The sequence below is a fragment of the Pseudopodoces humilis genome, chromosome 13 (assembly GCF_049639895.1).
Source record: "Pseudopodoces humilis isolate 2021_Gansu_Grassland_sample_001 chromosome 13, ASM4963989v1, whole genome shotgun sequence".
In the NCBI taxonomy this organism is placed as follows: domain Eukaryota; kingdom Metazoa; phylum Chordata; class Aves; order Passeriformes; family Paridae; genus Pseudopodoces; species Pseudopodoces humilis.
The window spans coordinates 2,963,268-2,976,815 of record NC_142212.1 but is presented as its reverse complement, the minus strand read 5'-3'; the positions used below and the strand labels follow the sequence as shown (position 1 = coordinate 2,976,815).

The following is a 13,548-nucleotide window of genomic DNA, read 5'->3' as shown; positions in this document are numbered from 1 at the left end:
TTTAAAAGTAATGACAAATCCTGAAGGAAAGTGCCGGTGTGGTGTGTGGTCAGAAGGAAGGACAAACCACAACAATACAACTCTAAAAGTTAACGGGATTTCTGTGAAAACAGGAAATTTTCCCATTCTCCATCAACTGTCAGCAGGAAAGAGTGATGTACTTATTGACTGGCCTCAAACTGTAAAGGCAGGAATGAGAAGTGGCAGTACTTGGATCAGCTTCTTAAGAATACCAAGCTCTATGGAGGGATGAATATTTTGTTTCACTTTACCCCATCTATGTTTTAATTTTTTTTTTAATTTTTTTGTTTGTTTGTTCTACTTTTTTTAACTTCACAGGAAGAAGAGAAGAAGTAGTTTAGATTGCAGGGGGAAAAATGTATATGGGTAAAGCCCTTCCTCCCACCTCATTTTTATTGGGTTTGTTTTAACCACCCTGAGCAGGGCAAGAAGCAGGGAAAGAAGAGCGAGGAGGAGCAAAAAGAGCCTTTAGGATGTAAAGGCTGGTGCCTTCCTTGCTCAGCAGTGGAAGTGGGTGATTGTGGTGCTTTGGCAGAGTCAGGCAGGGGCTGGCAGCTGCTGCAGCTCTGAGCTGATCCCTCCAGGTTTCTGGCAGTGAGGATCTGGCCTTGCCGCTCCCTCGCCGTGGGATCACCCTGCCTTTGGGTTCAGCCCTCGAGACCCAGCCAGCAGCGGGGGCTGAGCGGCTCTAACAGTGAATTGTAATGCTATTGTGGCCTGAGCGGAACAAAACAGAAATAATCAGGCTTAAAACAAACCAAAAAAACCCCAAAAGCAACACAGTGTTATTTTAGAGTAACAGCACATGTAGCTGAACTAATACTCCTGACGAGCAAGGACATGGATTTCTCCCAGGGCATCCTGCAGTCCTGTAGGGGAGAAGTGACCTTATTTGCATTTTTCTTGTTGAATCGCTGTTGGGATTTCTGCAGGGCGGCAAGAGCAAATTCCTCCAGGAGAACATGGAAATATCACAGCGCTAACGCAATATCCTCCAAGTAGCTTCCTGCCCCTGCTGCCCCCCTGCCCTCCCACCACCCCCAGCCACCAATGACAGCCCTCAGCCTCTTCCTTTCCCATTTCCCTCTCTTTTCCCTCGGCGTCCCCAAAATTGCTGCTTCCCCTTTTCCAGAACAATCTGGGCCCTCGTGGCCGCGCCCTCGCCGTGCGCGCCTCCCGAAGGTCAGCACTTGGCCCCTGCAGTCTGTCATCCCAGACGCCTCTCTCAGGAGCCTTTTCCATTCTAATCAGGTCCTCTAAATTGCTCAGCCTCTTCCCCAGCATGAAGTCCTGCTCCAGTTTTGCAGGCAGATAATTAAATCCCGAGCCCAGGAGCGGCGTTGCAGCTGCACCACGACTTCTTCTCCGCGTCTTCCCACCCTGCCAGGACAGCCGAGCCAGGAGCGCGGAGCTCTCGGAGCCACGGATCATCCGCCTGTGGAGTATCCAGCATGGGCTCCAAAACCAGGGAGGTGCTGCAGCTCTCACCCCAAAGCAGCAGCAGAAGAAATGCACCCGAGGAACCGTCCAAAACATTCCAAAATCCATTTTTGCTTTTTCTTCTCCCAGAGCTGGCTCTGCCATCTTCCCGCGGGAGAATTAAAGCAGCAGGATGCCAGGAAGGGCTATTAACTGTCACCTCTTAAGCTCCCTGTATAATGTATGCACATACTAATTACATGGTAGGAATAGCATGGATTAATTATACACATCACAAGTGGCATACAGTGTTTTGGTATTTAAAGGATATTTCTATATAAATGACACACTTGGAACTTGAAAACAGCACAGATTGGGTTTGTCCAATGAAAGACTGAAAAATTCTGAATTTAATGTATAATATAACCTTTATTCTTTTTCCTCTAAACTCTTGGAAACTTACATAACAATCGTGCTTTAATTATGACACTGTTTATAGACATTTAAAATGCATCTTAATTTATAAATATTTTACATTTGGTCCATAGAACAGGTTGCAATTTACTAAATAATACTGTACTCTTTTAAACAGGCTCTGTATATATTTTTGAATATGTATATATTACATATATATTTTTTATATAGAGATAGATTTGCTTGGTGTTGGATATTTCCTTATTGCAAAAAGCATATATGATCATACAATAATCTTTCTTTTCCAGGGCAAGTACTACAAAAAAGATACAGCTATTCACAGTTTACACACAGTAGTTCTACAACACTAGTTTGTGCTATGTGATAACGTTTGTACAGCTTTTTGCTAAAGAGCAGGTCTGTCAAACATCTGTCATAATTGTTTACAATCAAACATTAAATACTGCATTTTTCTTAGAACAACATGGGACTCGGTTACATTAAACAATAAAGAGAAAGTTGGAGTTTTTATCCTTAGTCTAATGAAACTCACAAGGATGACGTATCGGGTGTGATGTCTGCGTAGGATGGAGGGGTTCCTCTAAATCCCAAAGACTTACAGGACGTTTGCATCTCAGCTATGGCCGTTTAGGATGGAGCTTAGATCTCGTAGTATTTTACATTTGACCTAGGTATGAAACAGTTTAGAACCTACCCCACGTACTCTGAGAGTTTAGGATGTAGTTTGAAATACATGTGTATTATATATATATATTATTTCTACATAATGTGCTTGACATTCTGAGAATAATACCTTATTGCAAGAACATGTTTGTCACCTTCAGACGAGAACAACGAAAAACCCAACATTCACAGGTAACATGTTTTTTTTGTTTTTTTGTTTTTTTTTTTTCCACGTAGTAGTTCTACATAAATTGTGCTATCTAACATTGTACGGTGCACAAAAAAGTTTGCTGAAAAGCATGTTTTCATTGCACAGTTCTGTCACAGTCATTTACAATCAAACATCACCCTCCCCAAAAAAAAAAAAAAAAAAAAAAAAAAAGGAAAAAAAAAGGAAAAAAAAAAAGAAAGCCTCCGTGCCTGTCTTATAGCTGCCAAACGAGAAATGCCAGCCGGGGCTCCCGCTGCATTCCCCACACAGGGAAAACTTCCAGGGGCTGGCCGGGCTCTCTGGCCATGTGGCAAACGCAGGACAGAGCCCGGAGCGGGATTGCATCGGGATCAAAGAGCTCTCCCTCGTGCCCTCAGCACCACCCAGCCCCTGGAAATGGAAATCCCACTGCTCTCAAAGTGCTGACCATGCCGAGTTTGTGATTGGGAACTGGAAAAGTTCTCTAGCAGGTTAAATCGAGCCCTAAACTGGAGCTTACAAGGAGAAGCTTCGATCTTTCAGCCGTTGTTTTGGTTTCTATCTTGGTGGCAATGCAATAATAGTAGAGTGATAACAGCATGATAAAAGCTCAGGGAGTCCGAGCTTGGATGGCAAATACTTTGTATTTTACTCCTGGGAATCTTTAAGAGCTCTTGGCTATTACTTCGCTAAAAAAGTTTAAAGTTGTATTCATGCCTTTAACATTGATTCACAAAGATATCTTCTTTTTATAAGAAGCAAGATAGTTTTTTTTAAAGAAATTTATGACCTTGCTTGAAAGTCACCCTGAAAGGCTGAGCACAGCCAGTGTGTTTGGGCTGGGCTGCTCTGCCACAGACAACTCAATTTTTGCACTAGGAATGTTTATAAAGGCTGTGCCTGCTGTTAATTGAAGGAAGAGTCTCTTCCCCCCTCAAATGGCCTCAGCTGGAACAAATTTTAAGGGCAGACTTTTGCACTGGAAATCACTTGTTTACAAAACACCCCGTTCTTTTTGTACAAAACAACACCAAACTTAATTTTACTCCTGCAAAGTCAGAAATAACAGTCTTGGGATTCAGCGGTAAGAAATAGTGATCAACTACTAAAAATCATCAGCACAAAACTTCAAATAGTCGTGCTAAAAGGTAGATTAAAAAGGTCTTGGCACATCAATTTACAAATTCCAAAGTATGCAGCTATCATTGTGAAAGGATAAAAACATTAACAGTCTGTGGATTGCTGGAGAACACAAAAACACTGTCAAACATCTGAGCTCGCGACGGCTGGATCGAACCCACGGCGATTCCCTCGGAGTGGAGATGACCTTGTTGCATTTTTTTTTTTTTTTGCTTTTTTTTTTTAACATGTATTTTTTAAATTTTTTTTTTTGCCACTAGAGGTAGGTAATTTATATTCTCAGACGTGAATTTGTGGTCATATTCAACCATATTTTTTGTTTTTCTGGAGGAGGAGTGGTACTTGGACAAGAGAGGATTTTAGATGTAGGCTTCTTTGTTGGCAGAGTTGCTCTGTTGGGCCTGGTCTGGCCCATTCTCAGGGTGGGTGATGTCTTCACTTGGCTGAATCATCACTTGGATGCGCTGTTCAAAGGACAACAATAAATGTGAGGCAGCCAAAAAACTCAAAAAAATTACTCTTTTTTTTTTTTTTTTTAATATTTAAAGACAATTCTTTACAACTGTCCATCTTCCCAGGGACCAGCAGCGAGGCACTTCCACTAAACAGAATCCCAGCTCTGTCCTGACTGTGTCAGGAGGAGCTGAAAAGCCCCATGCCAAGAGCTGGATGCCAACAAGGAGCTTTCCTGGGGAGAAGAAAGGAGGAGAGGCTCTGCTGTGAGCCCATGATCCAGCACAGGGGCTGCAGTGGGCAGCAGGGCTGGACACCAGAGGGGTGGGCATCTCCCCAGGAGAGCTGAGAGCTCCTCCAAGGATAAAACAGGTCAAACACACTGTATTTTAGAGTGGTTTATTCCTATTCTGTCTCTCCTCGTCCTTTTGTCCTCTCTGTTCCTTCAGCTGCTCTGCCCAGCTCGGGTTTTATATCCCAAAAGAAATCCCAGAGAGGCTCCTCAGAGCTTCTCTCTGCAGGCTCCTCCCATCATTTAATAATCATTTGTCAGTGCTTTCAAAAATGAGACCTTAATCCACAACAAGGCTGAGATGAAGAACATTTACCATGGTCTCACACCAGCTGTATTTTAGGGCAACAGTTCTCCTTTTGCACCTGAAATTTTCTGTAAGACCAAGGGAAATCTATCCAAAATGTAGGAGCTGAGAACAGGCAGGGGGTGAAACAAAAAAAAAATAAATCAAAACCCAGATTTTTTTTTGTTTTTTTGCAGACTTCTTTGAAGCCTCACTGAGTCCTTCAAAATTTGCTGAAGACAAATATTTGGATCAAGATCTGAGCATTTCATGAGGCATCACTCGTCAATTCTCCTTAAGATCATCCAGCCCTTTGCAAAGATGGCTCTGTCAGCTGATTTTAGAATATTCCAGAAGTTCTGACAAATTCTTTTTGACAGTCTTTGGTTCCCACAATCACAGAGTGTTTCAGTACTTGGGCTGGAGAACTTTCTGTGATGTGCAGGAGGAGCTGGAGAGGGAAAACTGAGGATCCACCCAGATGAAAAAAATGAGGTGTGGTGGTTGTGGGCGGCTCCTGAAGAGTGTTTGGGGCACTAACTGGGGTCAGTAATTCCCACTCCTTTAGCAGCACATCTCTGAGGACCTCAGAACTGACTGAAACAAAAACTGACTGAAACAAAAACTGACTGAAAACCCCCCTGACTCTCTTCCATAAGTGTTCCCTCCTTTTAAAAACCAGGATGAGCAAGGGAGAGGCTGAGAGCAATGAGAAAAAAGCCCCTAATGTTCTTCACCAAGTGACTGCTGACAGAAATCCCTTAAATAAAGGCCGAAGGGAAGTGCTCCCAAGATATTCCAAGTCCTCTCTGCACGCCCTGCTCTGCAGCAGAGCAGGGCAGGTGGGACCCAGAGCAGGTGACATGCAGGAGCCCCAGCCTTGGGGGCCATCAGGGAGATGCAGAGCAGGGTCACTGAGCAGACTCATGCAAACCCAGAGCCGTGTGGATTGGTCCCTGACTTTGATTCCAGCTCCCCTGAGCATCCCCTGCCTCCATCCGCGGCCGCGCGTCTCGCATTAATCGGGACAAATTCCCGTATTTTGCCGAGTGCTCCTGCGTTTTCTAGGTGTGAGGAGCTGGAATGCCAAGTGTCTGCAGCTGCCAGGGCAGAGATAAGGACCCCGTGGAAAGTGGGGAATTGTGTTCAGCAACAGATGGCTCAGACACTTCTGTTGTCTTTTTGCTGGCGCTTTCACGGGTTTTTAGCTCAAAGCAGAACAGCTGAGGGGGGAGTGGATGACTGAAAAGAGGCGCCCAGCAATCTTTGATTGCACAGGTCCCACGGGGGTTGGGACAGGCTGACTTACCTGTTTTAGGGAGCCTTTCAGGGTTAGGAACATGTATGCCATGTAGCCAGGTATCAGCACCATAGAGGACAGGGCCATGAACCAGCCGACCCCCTGGCCCCATTTTGGGAACACGTAACTCCCCATCGTCAGCGGGGTCATCTGCACGGCGCTGAAGATGAACACTCCCTGAAAAAGCACAAGGGAGGGTTTTGGGTGAGATTCCCAGAGCCCTCTGGCTTCAGGAGTCTTTCCAGGGCTTCCCAAGACGCCCTTTACCAAAGCGAATGTTTCACGCTGACGCTGTATTTTCACATCTAAACCTGCGCCTCAGATACTGCAGGTGTGCTGCTGGTACCAGTCAAGTCCTTAGACAACCTGCCCAGAGCCAGAGGGAAGGGGGCTGCTGGGGAAAACAGGGACCCTGGGAATACCTGTGGACATGGTGCTACTGAGCAGCAGCACCCACACATTGCTTTTGGGATGGTCTCCAATGATGCCCTGCAGATATTTGAGGTATTCCATAGGATATTCCCAGGAAAAACTCCTGTCCTGGCCTGTCTCAAATGTCTCAACCAGCCAGGAACACCTGCTGAGGTGACCCAGGAGAGAGGGGAGCTTGTTCTGATCCCAGACTGAGCCCTGTGCAGGGCAGATTCCCAGAGGAGGATGCAGAGGCAGATTTTTATCCCTGCTCTGAGCTGGGCTGGGCAGCACATTCTGCTGAGGACTTGGCAAATCTGGCCAGATTTACAATGCTGGCCATCTTCCTCCTGTGCCACTAAAATAAAGTGTATTTCTTATGCCTTCCTCAAGGGTTGTTTTTTCACAAGAATCTGCCTCAGTCTGGGAATGGACGACGTGGGGAACCCTCAAGGTGAACACATTTCCGTGTCTCTTTATTTGCTCATGTGTAATAGTGGCTGCTTGATTAGTTTGTTCCACTGCACTTTTCAGTGTATGTGCAGTAAATTTACATTTCCTTGCTTGTTACTTCACAAGGCACTGAATGGGATTAACTGGGGAAAGTTTAGAATCGGGCAAAGGCTGTCCTGTGGTTTCCAGTACAGATTCCTTGCAGAGTTTGCCAGAAAACCCACAGCAACGTTGCATAAAATGATTAATGTACGCCACAGAATCCCAGGGGGGAAGAACACAAGTTTAGAACCCTTCTCTGTCACCTGAAGTGCCTGTGGAGGAATTCAGTTTACAGAATCTTGGTGTTTTTGTGTATGAGGAAGATTTAGATTTTAGATTGCTAAATTCTATTTTAGAACAAACAAAACAAACAAACAAACAAAAAAGTTAAAATTTGTTCCTTACAGTTTTCTAACTCTGTCAATCAACCTCTTGAGCATTTCCAGAGGTCTAATAAAAATCCTGGCTTCTCTTTTTGGGGCACAAGCTTCCTCTAATGACACTGCTTTTTGCTTATTGCCTTCAAGGGGATTGCTCAAACCCTTAAAAAAGGAGCGAGGACAGAACTGATTTGAACCTGTGGGGGTGGAAATGACAAGGCTGCAGCACCCAGGCCCCCTCATTTACACCCTTTCAACCAGAGAATAAAAGTTTGTTCCTTACTGCCACGATGATGGGAGTGAAAAAGGACCAGCAGAGCTTCCACCAGATGCAGGGTCTGTATCCCACCATCTCTTGGATGTTGTCATAAAATCTATTAACACCTGGATATGGAAATAAGAAACAGCACAGAAATGTATCAGGTGGTGGATTTGACTGGAAGCTCAGTGGTTCTGAGAGACATTGTCATAAATTATGGTTGTATTTGGAAGCTCTACAAAGACCTCAAGACAACTTTTCTGCTGTATGGATGGCAAAAAAAACCCGTGTAAGCTCAAAAGCACCAAAAATCACCCCTTCTCACTCTTCCACATCATAATTCATGAAATAGAGACCAGCAAATTTATTTCCATGCAAAATGAGGGAGTTGTACATGGGAAGGTCAGATGCAAGAAACAGCCTTGATTGATTTCAACTCTGGGTCATCCTGGAATGAGAAGTTTAGGGCTCACTTTACAATGATAAAACCCCCAACCCATCCCAGCATTAGCCAGCTCTGTTCCAGTGCACACCATGCATGGGCAGGAGTGGATCTGAAACCAGAGAGGCTCCCTGCTCTCCATCAGCTTCCCAAAGCTGTGTCTGTCACCTGTCTATGGCTTTGATTTCCTCATGGGCAGATTCTGGAGCTGATCATTCCCAGGTGTGGTTCCAGCCCTGGATGGACCATCCACTAAACTCCTTGTTGGGTCCCTTCTACCTCAGAACATTCTGTGATTTCTGGGATAATTTTTCCATTTGCTGGCTTCCCCAGCAGTGCCTCTCCCCTGTCAAATGCTGTTCCATCCTCTCAGTCCCACTGAAATCCAGCAGGAAGGCTCCAGTTCTCCAGCTCTGGAGCAGCTGGAGTGCCTCAGTGGTGATGGGAGTGGCTGCTCAGAGGAGCTGACACAGCTCTGAGGTCAAAAATACTCTGTGACAATATCCCACAGATCCATTAATCCTCAGAGCCAGAGACTGCCAGTCCAGGCTTCTGGATATTTCAAGGTGATTATTCCCCAACTGACCAAGGAGCCTGGCTCACTGCAGGACCCTGGAATGAGAGGATTTCTAGAAAAATGAAATATTACCAATCCCCAGAGCCCTGAGGCAATATGTACCCATCACCTCTGAAGATCCAGGATTTCCAAGGGAGTGGGCCAGGAGGAGAGATGAAATATCACCTTTTTAATATTCCTGAAGCACTTTCCCACTCCCAGGGCTCTAGGTAGGGTGTTTAAAAGGCAGCAGCACCCTCCTCAAGCCAGCTTTGAATTATATCCACAGAAAATGAGGCCACTTTCAGTTCCACCCCCAGCACAGGAACATTCAGCCTCAGGTCAGAGGATGAATTATCCTCAGGGATAATGTGTAAGGCTTAGGGGAAAAGTACAAACAGGATGTTTACCATAGCACCAGGATATCGAGATGCACTCAAAGAATACAAGGAACAAGAGGCTCATTCCACTGGCAGAGTAGTAGTCAAAAAGCTTAAACACGTAGATTCCACCCTAAAACAGAAAAGAAAGTATTAAACGAGGCCTCCAGCTTCAACATGTAAGACAGAAACAGTGGTGGATAGGTTAGGGACCTATTAATGTAAATTAAACAGGTTAAGTTCTTTAAAGGCGTGAGGTCAGTCCTGGCAAAGTTAAGATTGCTGCTGTTTAAACTGAAAAGTTTAATTTAGCTTTTTTGCTCTTTGATAATTTAATTGTAATTTAATCATTAATCATTTCCCTCAAATAATTTGCGAAGTCAACATCTCCAGCTGCCACTTTTTGGACTGTAAGAGTGTGGGGATGTACATTTTGCTGTCCCCTGAGCCCTGCAGGGGACATCCAGGTGATGCCTTTTGGGGTTACCTAAAAACAGAGGCCAGACAGAATTAAGGGAATAAAAAGCAGTTTCTATTTATTGAAGGGTCTCCAGGTACATTTTGGGCTGCACCCAAAAATGGCCAATGGGTCCCAGGTCTGACACTTTTCTAAGTTGGGTCCATTTGCACATTGGGGGTTCATCTCCCAATTGCAGCTGCAGGGAATGAAGTCATTTAGGGCAGCTTTGCTGCCCCCAAGTCCCTTTTGTTTCCATCTCTCAGGCCTGGGGCAGTGAGGTGTCCTTGATTGCAGGCCTGGGGAGGAATTGCTGTGTCTGAGCAGGATGGGGAAGCAGCAGCTGAGCCTGCACATGGAGTTTGGAGTCAGGCACTAAAGAACTGCAGCACTACAAATGGATGAAAAATACAAAATCTAAACATATAAAAGCTGAAATCCTAAGATAAAACAAATAATCCTGATACATTAAAAAAAATAAAATATAAAGAAAAGTATCAAAGCTAAAACCCTAAAGCATCACAGGGACCACAAGGCGTTCCACACTTAAACCCCCCAAATCCTGGGCAGCGCCAATCCCTGACAATGCAGCGGCTGGCAGCGGCTCCTGGCTGGGCTGGGGAAGGGAATTGTCCCAGCTGGAGCTGGTGGCAGCCCCAGCCCTGCAGTACCTGAGTGATGTTGGACAGCCCTATCACGTAGGACACGATGCACACCACGGCGATGAAGAGCTCGCGGCGGTTGCGCAGCAGCTTGGGGAACTCGTCCACCAGGGCTGTGATGAACCCCTCCACGGTGCAGAACTGCAAGGGAAAGGGGAAACACAATCCAGAGCCCTGCCACGGCAGGATGGGGGTCTGGGGAGCAGCTGGTCATTGGACCCTCCCCTGGCCTTAGGCTGCGGCTGTCCAACGAGAAGTGAAAATTCACTTGACTGCAGTGGAAGCTCTGCCCCTGAATATTCTTGTTTCTGTCTAAAGAGATCTGTGCAAAAAGATTTCCAGCTGGAGGAACACACAGAAGTCTAAGCCATGAGCTGTTGCTTTCGCTCTGTGAACAGGAACTGCTCTTTTTTTGTAATAAAGGTGATAGACCTACAGTTGGGGGATTTGATCCCTCAATCCTACAAAATAAACTTCTTTTGATGTGATTTACTCACATACAAGAAATCCAACACACAGAGAAAGTCAAACCACATTGGTGCTTCGTGCAGAAAGATTCTCATATGAAATCAAATATGAATATCAAATATTCTTTGTATCCCCAGAAAACATTTTTTGTTGAGGCTGTGTCCTCCAAATGGAAATCAGGATACACTCCAGGATCCTTCTCTGTGTATATATTCAGATAAATGTTATCATTAAGGTGGTTGAAATAGTGAAACCCAGAAGGTAAGTAAAGTTTTATTAATTTTCAGCAGAGCAAGTAGAATTCAACCAATGGTTAACAGCTCCTGTAAATTACAGTGTCTGAAATGTTTCAGTGACAGACACAAAATGCAGAAAGCATGACAGCCTGTAGATATATAATCTTTTTAATAATATTAGACCACCATCCTCAGCTGTTTGTTGCCTAGAGACAAGTGCTTTCAAGAATATTTTTGACCCAATTAATTTCACAGCAGTTTCCCCCCAGACTGAGCAATGGGTTTTAATGTCAAGCCTGAAGCTCGCCGAGAAACAAAGAAATAGAAAGTGTAAATTTTCAACTTTCTTTCATCTCCCAGGATAAAATGCCCTCTTGGTCCTTTTGTGTCCACAGGCTGAAGTCAGCCTGGATTTATAGAAAATGATGGATTTTCTCTCCTGAAAGACTGGTGCAGTGCTAAGGCAGTAAATCCCACATTCCTTTATGTGCTGGGAGGGCTGTGCTAGCAACTGGGTTTGCAAACTGCAGCTGCTTGCAAGTAAATTAACACATCTGCCTAGGATTGCTCTCATAAAAGTGGTCCAACAGTTCAGCAGCCAGGGGGGCTTCCCTGACCAAACTCTCCAAGAATTCCTTGAAAAAGAAGGCAGGGTGCTCTCCTGAGTGCTGCCAGTGGGGCTGTTCTCTGAATTAGAGTCAGCACTGATTAACAAAAGGTTTTGTTGGACATAGTTATTCCTAAAGGGTTTTCTCTTGTGCTGTGTGCTTCTTTATTTATGTCACAATCAACATTTCTAATGATTCCATGTCTTAATTATTTAATAGTTTTATCCAGACAGAGAATATCTTGGGATTGCAAAACCCCAGGGCTGAGCCTCCTCATTCATTTCCAGTTGTCAGATATCACCCAGAGCTTGGGTGAGGCCTGAACCAATAAATTTGTGATCCTTTCCCTTGGGAAGTGATTTCAGAGCACAACAAAACACAGAATATCCTCAGTAACAATCCCATTGCCCACTGAATTAACTCCTGATGTTAAAATGAAATGTGTGCTGCGTCTTTTCGCTCCAGTGGTGAGTTCTGGAGCTGCCCTCCAGAAATACCTGTGGCACCTAAATCTTGTAAAACATATCCCAGTGTCTCCTACACAGCTGAACATTGCACAGGTATTTTTAACATTGTGATTTAACAGGGAATGTTTCAAAGGTAAGCTCCTTTTTGCCTGCAGAATAAATTTTCTGCCCAGTTTTCATGTGCTTCCAACAGCTCGTGAAAGAACAAAAATGTTTAAGCGTCGTTTTTTTATTCAGTTTTTCCTCAGTGCCTCCTATTCTTTATCTGATTATTCCAGGGACCATCCTGCCCCAGTGGAGAGCACAGGGAGAGCCCAGCCTGGTCCCACCCAGAGAAATGTGTATTTTCATTTGCTTCCACCCCAGTTTTACCTGGCTGTCAATGCCGAGCATGAGCAGCATGGAGAAGAAGAGTATCGCCCACAAAGGGGAGATGGGCAACTGCGTCACTGCCTCGGGGTAAGCCAGAAACGCCAGCCCAGGGCCTGGGGGGAGGAACAGGACACAAAACATCAGCAGGGAGGGCTGGGGCTGGGATTCTCTGCTCCTGCTGAGCTTTATTTGGGTGGTCTGGACGCAGCACCTGAGCAGGGATCTCAGCTGTTCAGTGTCCGCTGAGCACCGGGGCACTGCAAGCACCTGCTTTTTAAAATTAGCCTGCCAACACAAACAGAAAAACCAACCAAAAACAACACCCCCAAACCCCCCCAAAACCAACCAACCAGAATACTGAATGCACTTCAGGAGCTGCTCCTGAGAGACCCCTTGGCACAGCCAAGGCAGGGATGTTATCCTTGGCTAGGGTTACATCTTCAGGCACTGCTCAGCTCTCTCTCCCCTCAATCAGTTTTTGGCAGCTGCAATCTCCTGCTTTGCACCGTTCAGAAGAGAAACAGAGACAGCTCAGAAACGGAGAAGACACTTTCCAGCATTTCCAGTATTCCCATTTGCTGTTCCATTCCATTCACTCTCTCAAAATACAGATTTTAATAAACTCTGTAGATGTGGACAACCAAAATTTTCAATTTTTCTTCTTGCTCACTGCTGATGTGCTGGAAGGAGAATATAAATTCCTATTTAAAAGGAATTTTTTTGTTCTCAAGGCACAGCTGGACGTCAGGGTCAGAGGGAAAACTAGCAAATTTAATAAACACAGAAACAAAGCTCATGTGCTTCACCTAGGGAGTGTCTCTGATTTTTCAGTTTCCATTAAAAGTCTGTCAGTGACAAGGGCTTGGTGACAGCTCCCAAACCAGTGGAGCAAGGGTGGCATCAACACCTGGATTCTCAAAGTCTAATGAGAATTTTGAAGGAATTAATTGCTAACAAGAGCAGATACGATTGGAAAGCCGTTCAGAAAGCATTCCAAATAGCAGTGCTGAAAGGAAAATAAATTTCAGATAAATATGTTAATTTTACTCTGTTTTGCATTCCACAGCAATGCAGCTACACCTTTTAATAATATTGTTTTATAAGGCTGTATAAAAGATGGCAAAGCAACCTCTGGTAAAATCTGGCACCAGCCTCT

General features: G+C 44.8%; 1 protein-coding gene across 5 annotated transcripts in view; it reads right to left on the bottom strand.

The window, feature by feature from the left end:
• Positions 1 to 1,849: 1,849 nt before the first annotated feature.
• The window catches only part of SLC6A1 (solute carrier family 6 member 1), a 58,944-nt gene continuing 47,245 nt past the window's right edge, over positions 1,850 to 13,548 (bottom strand). For all 5 annotated transcript variants that reach the window (XM_005531816.3, XM_088061875.1, XM_088061873.1 and 2 more), the window contains exons 10-15: positions 12,393 to 12,505; positions 10,251 to 10,382; positions 9,153 to 9,255; positions 7,769 to 7,869; positions 6,209 to 6,376; positions 1,850 to 4,332 (exon numbers count right to left, since the gene is read on the bottom strand). In XM_005531816.3, coding sequence (XP_005531873.1) covers positions 4,228 to 4,332; positions 6,209 to 6,376; positions 7,769 to 7,869; positions 9,153 to 9,255; positions 10,251 to 10,382; positions 12,393 to 12,505 — 722 coding nt within the window. In that variant the 3' untranslated portion in view covers positions 1,850 to 4,227. The remainder of the gene's footprint in view (positions 4,333 to 6,208; positions 6,377 to 7,768; positions 7,870 to 9,152; positions 9,256 to 10,250; positions 10,383 to 12,392; positions 12,506 to 13,548) is intronic.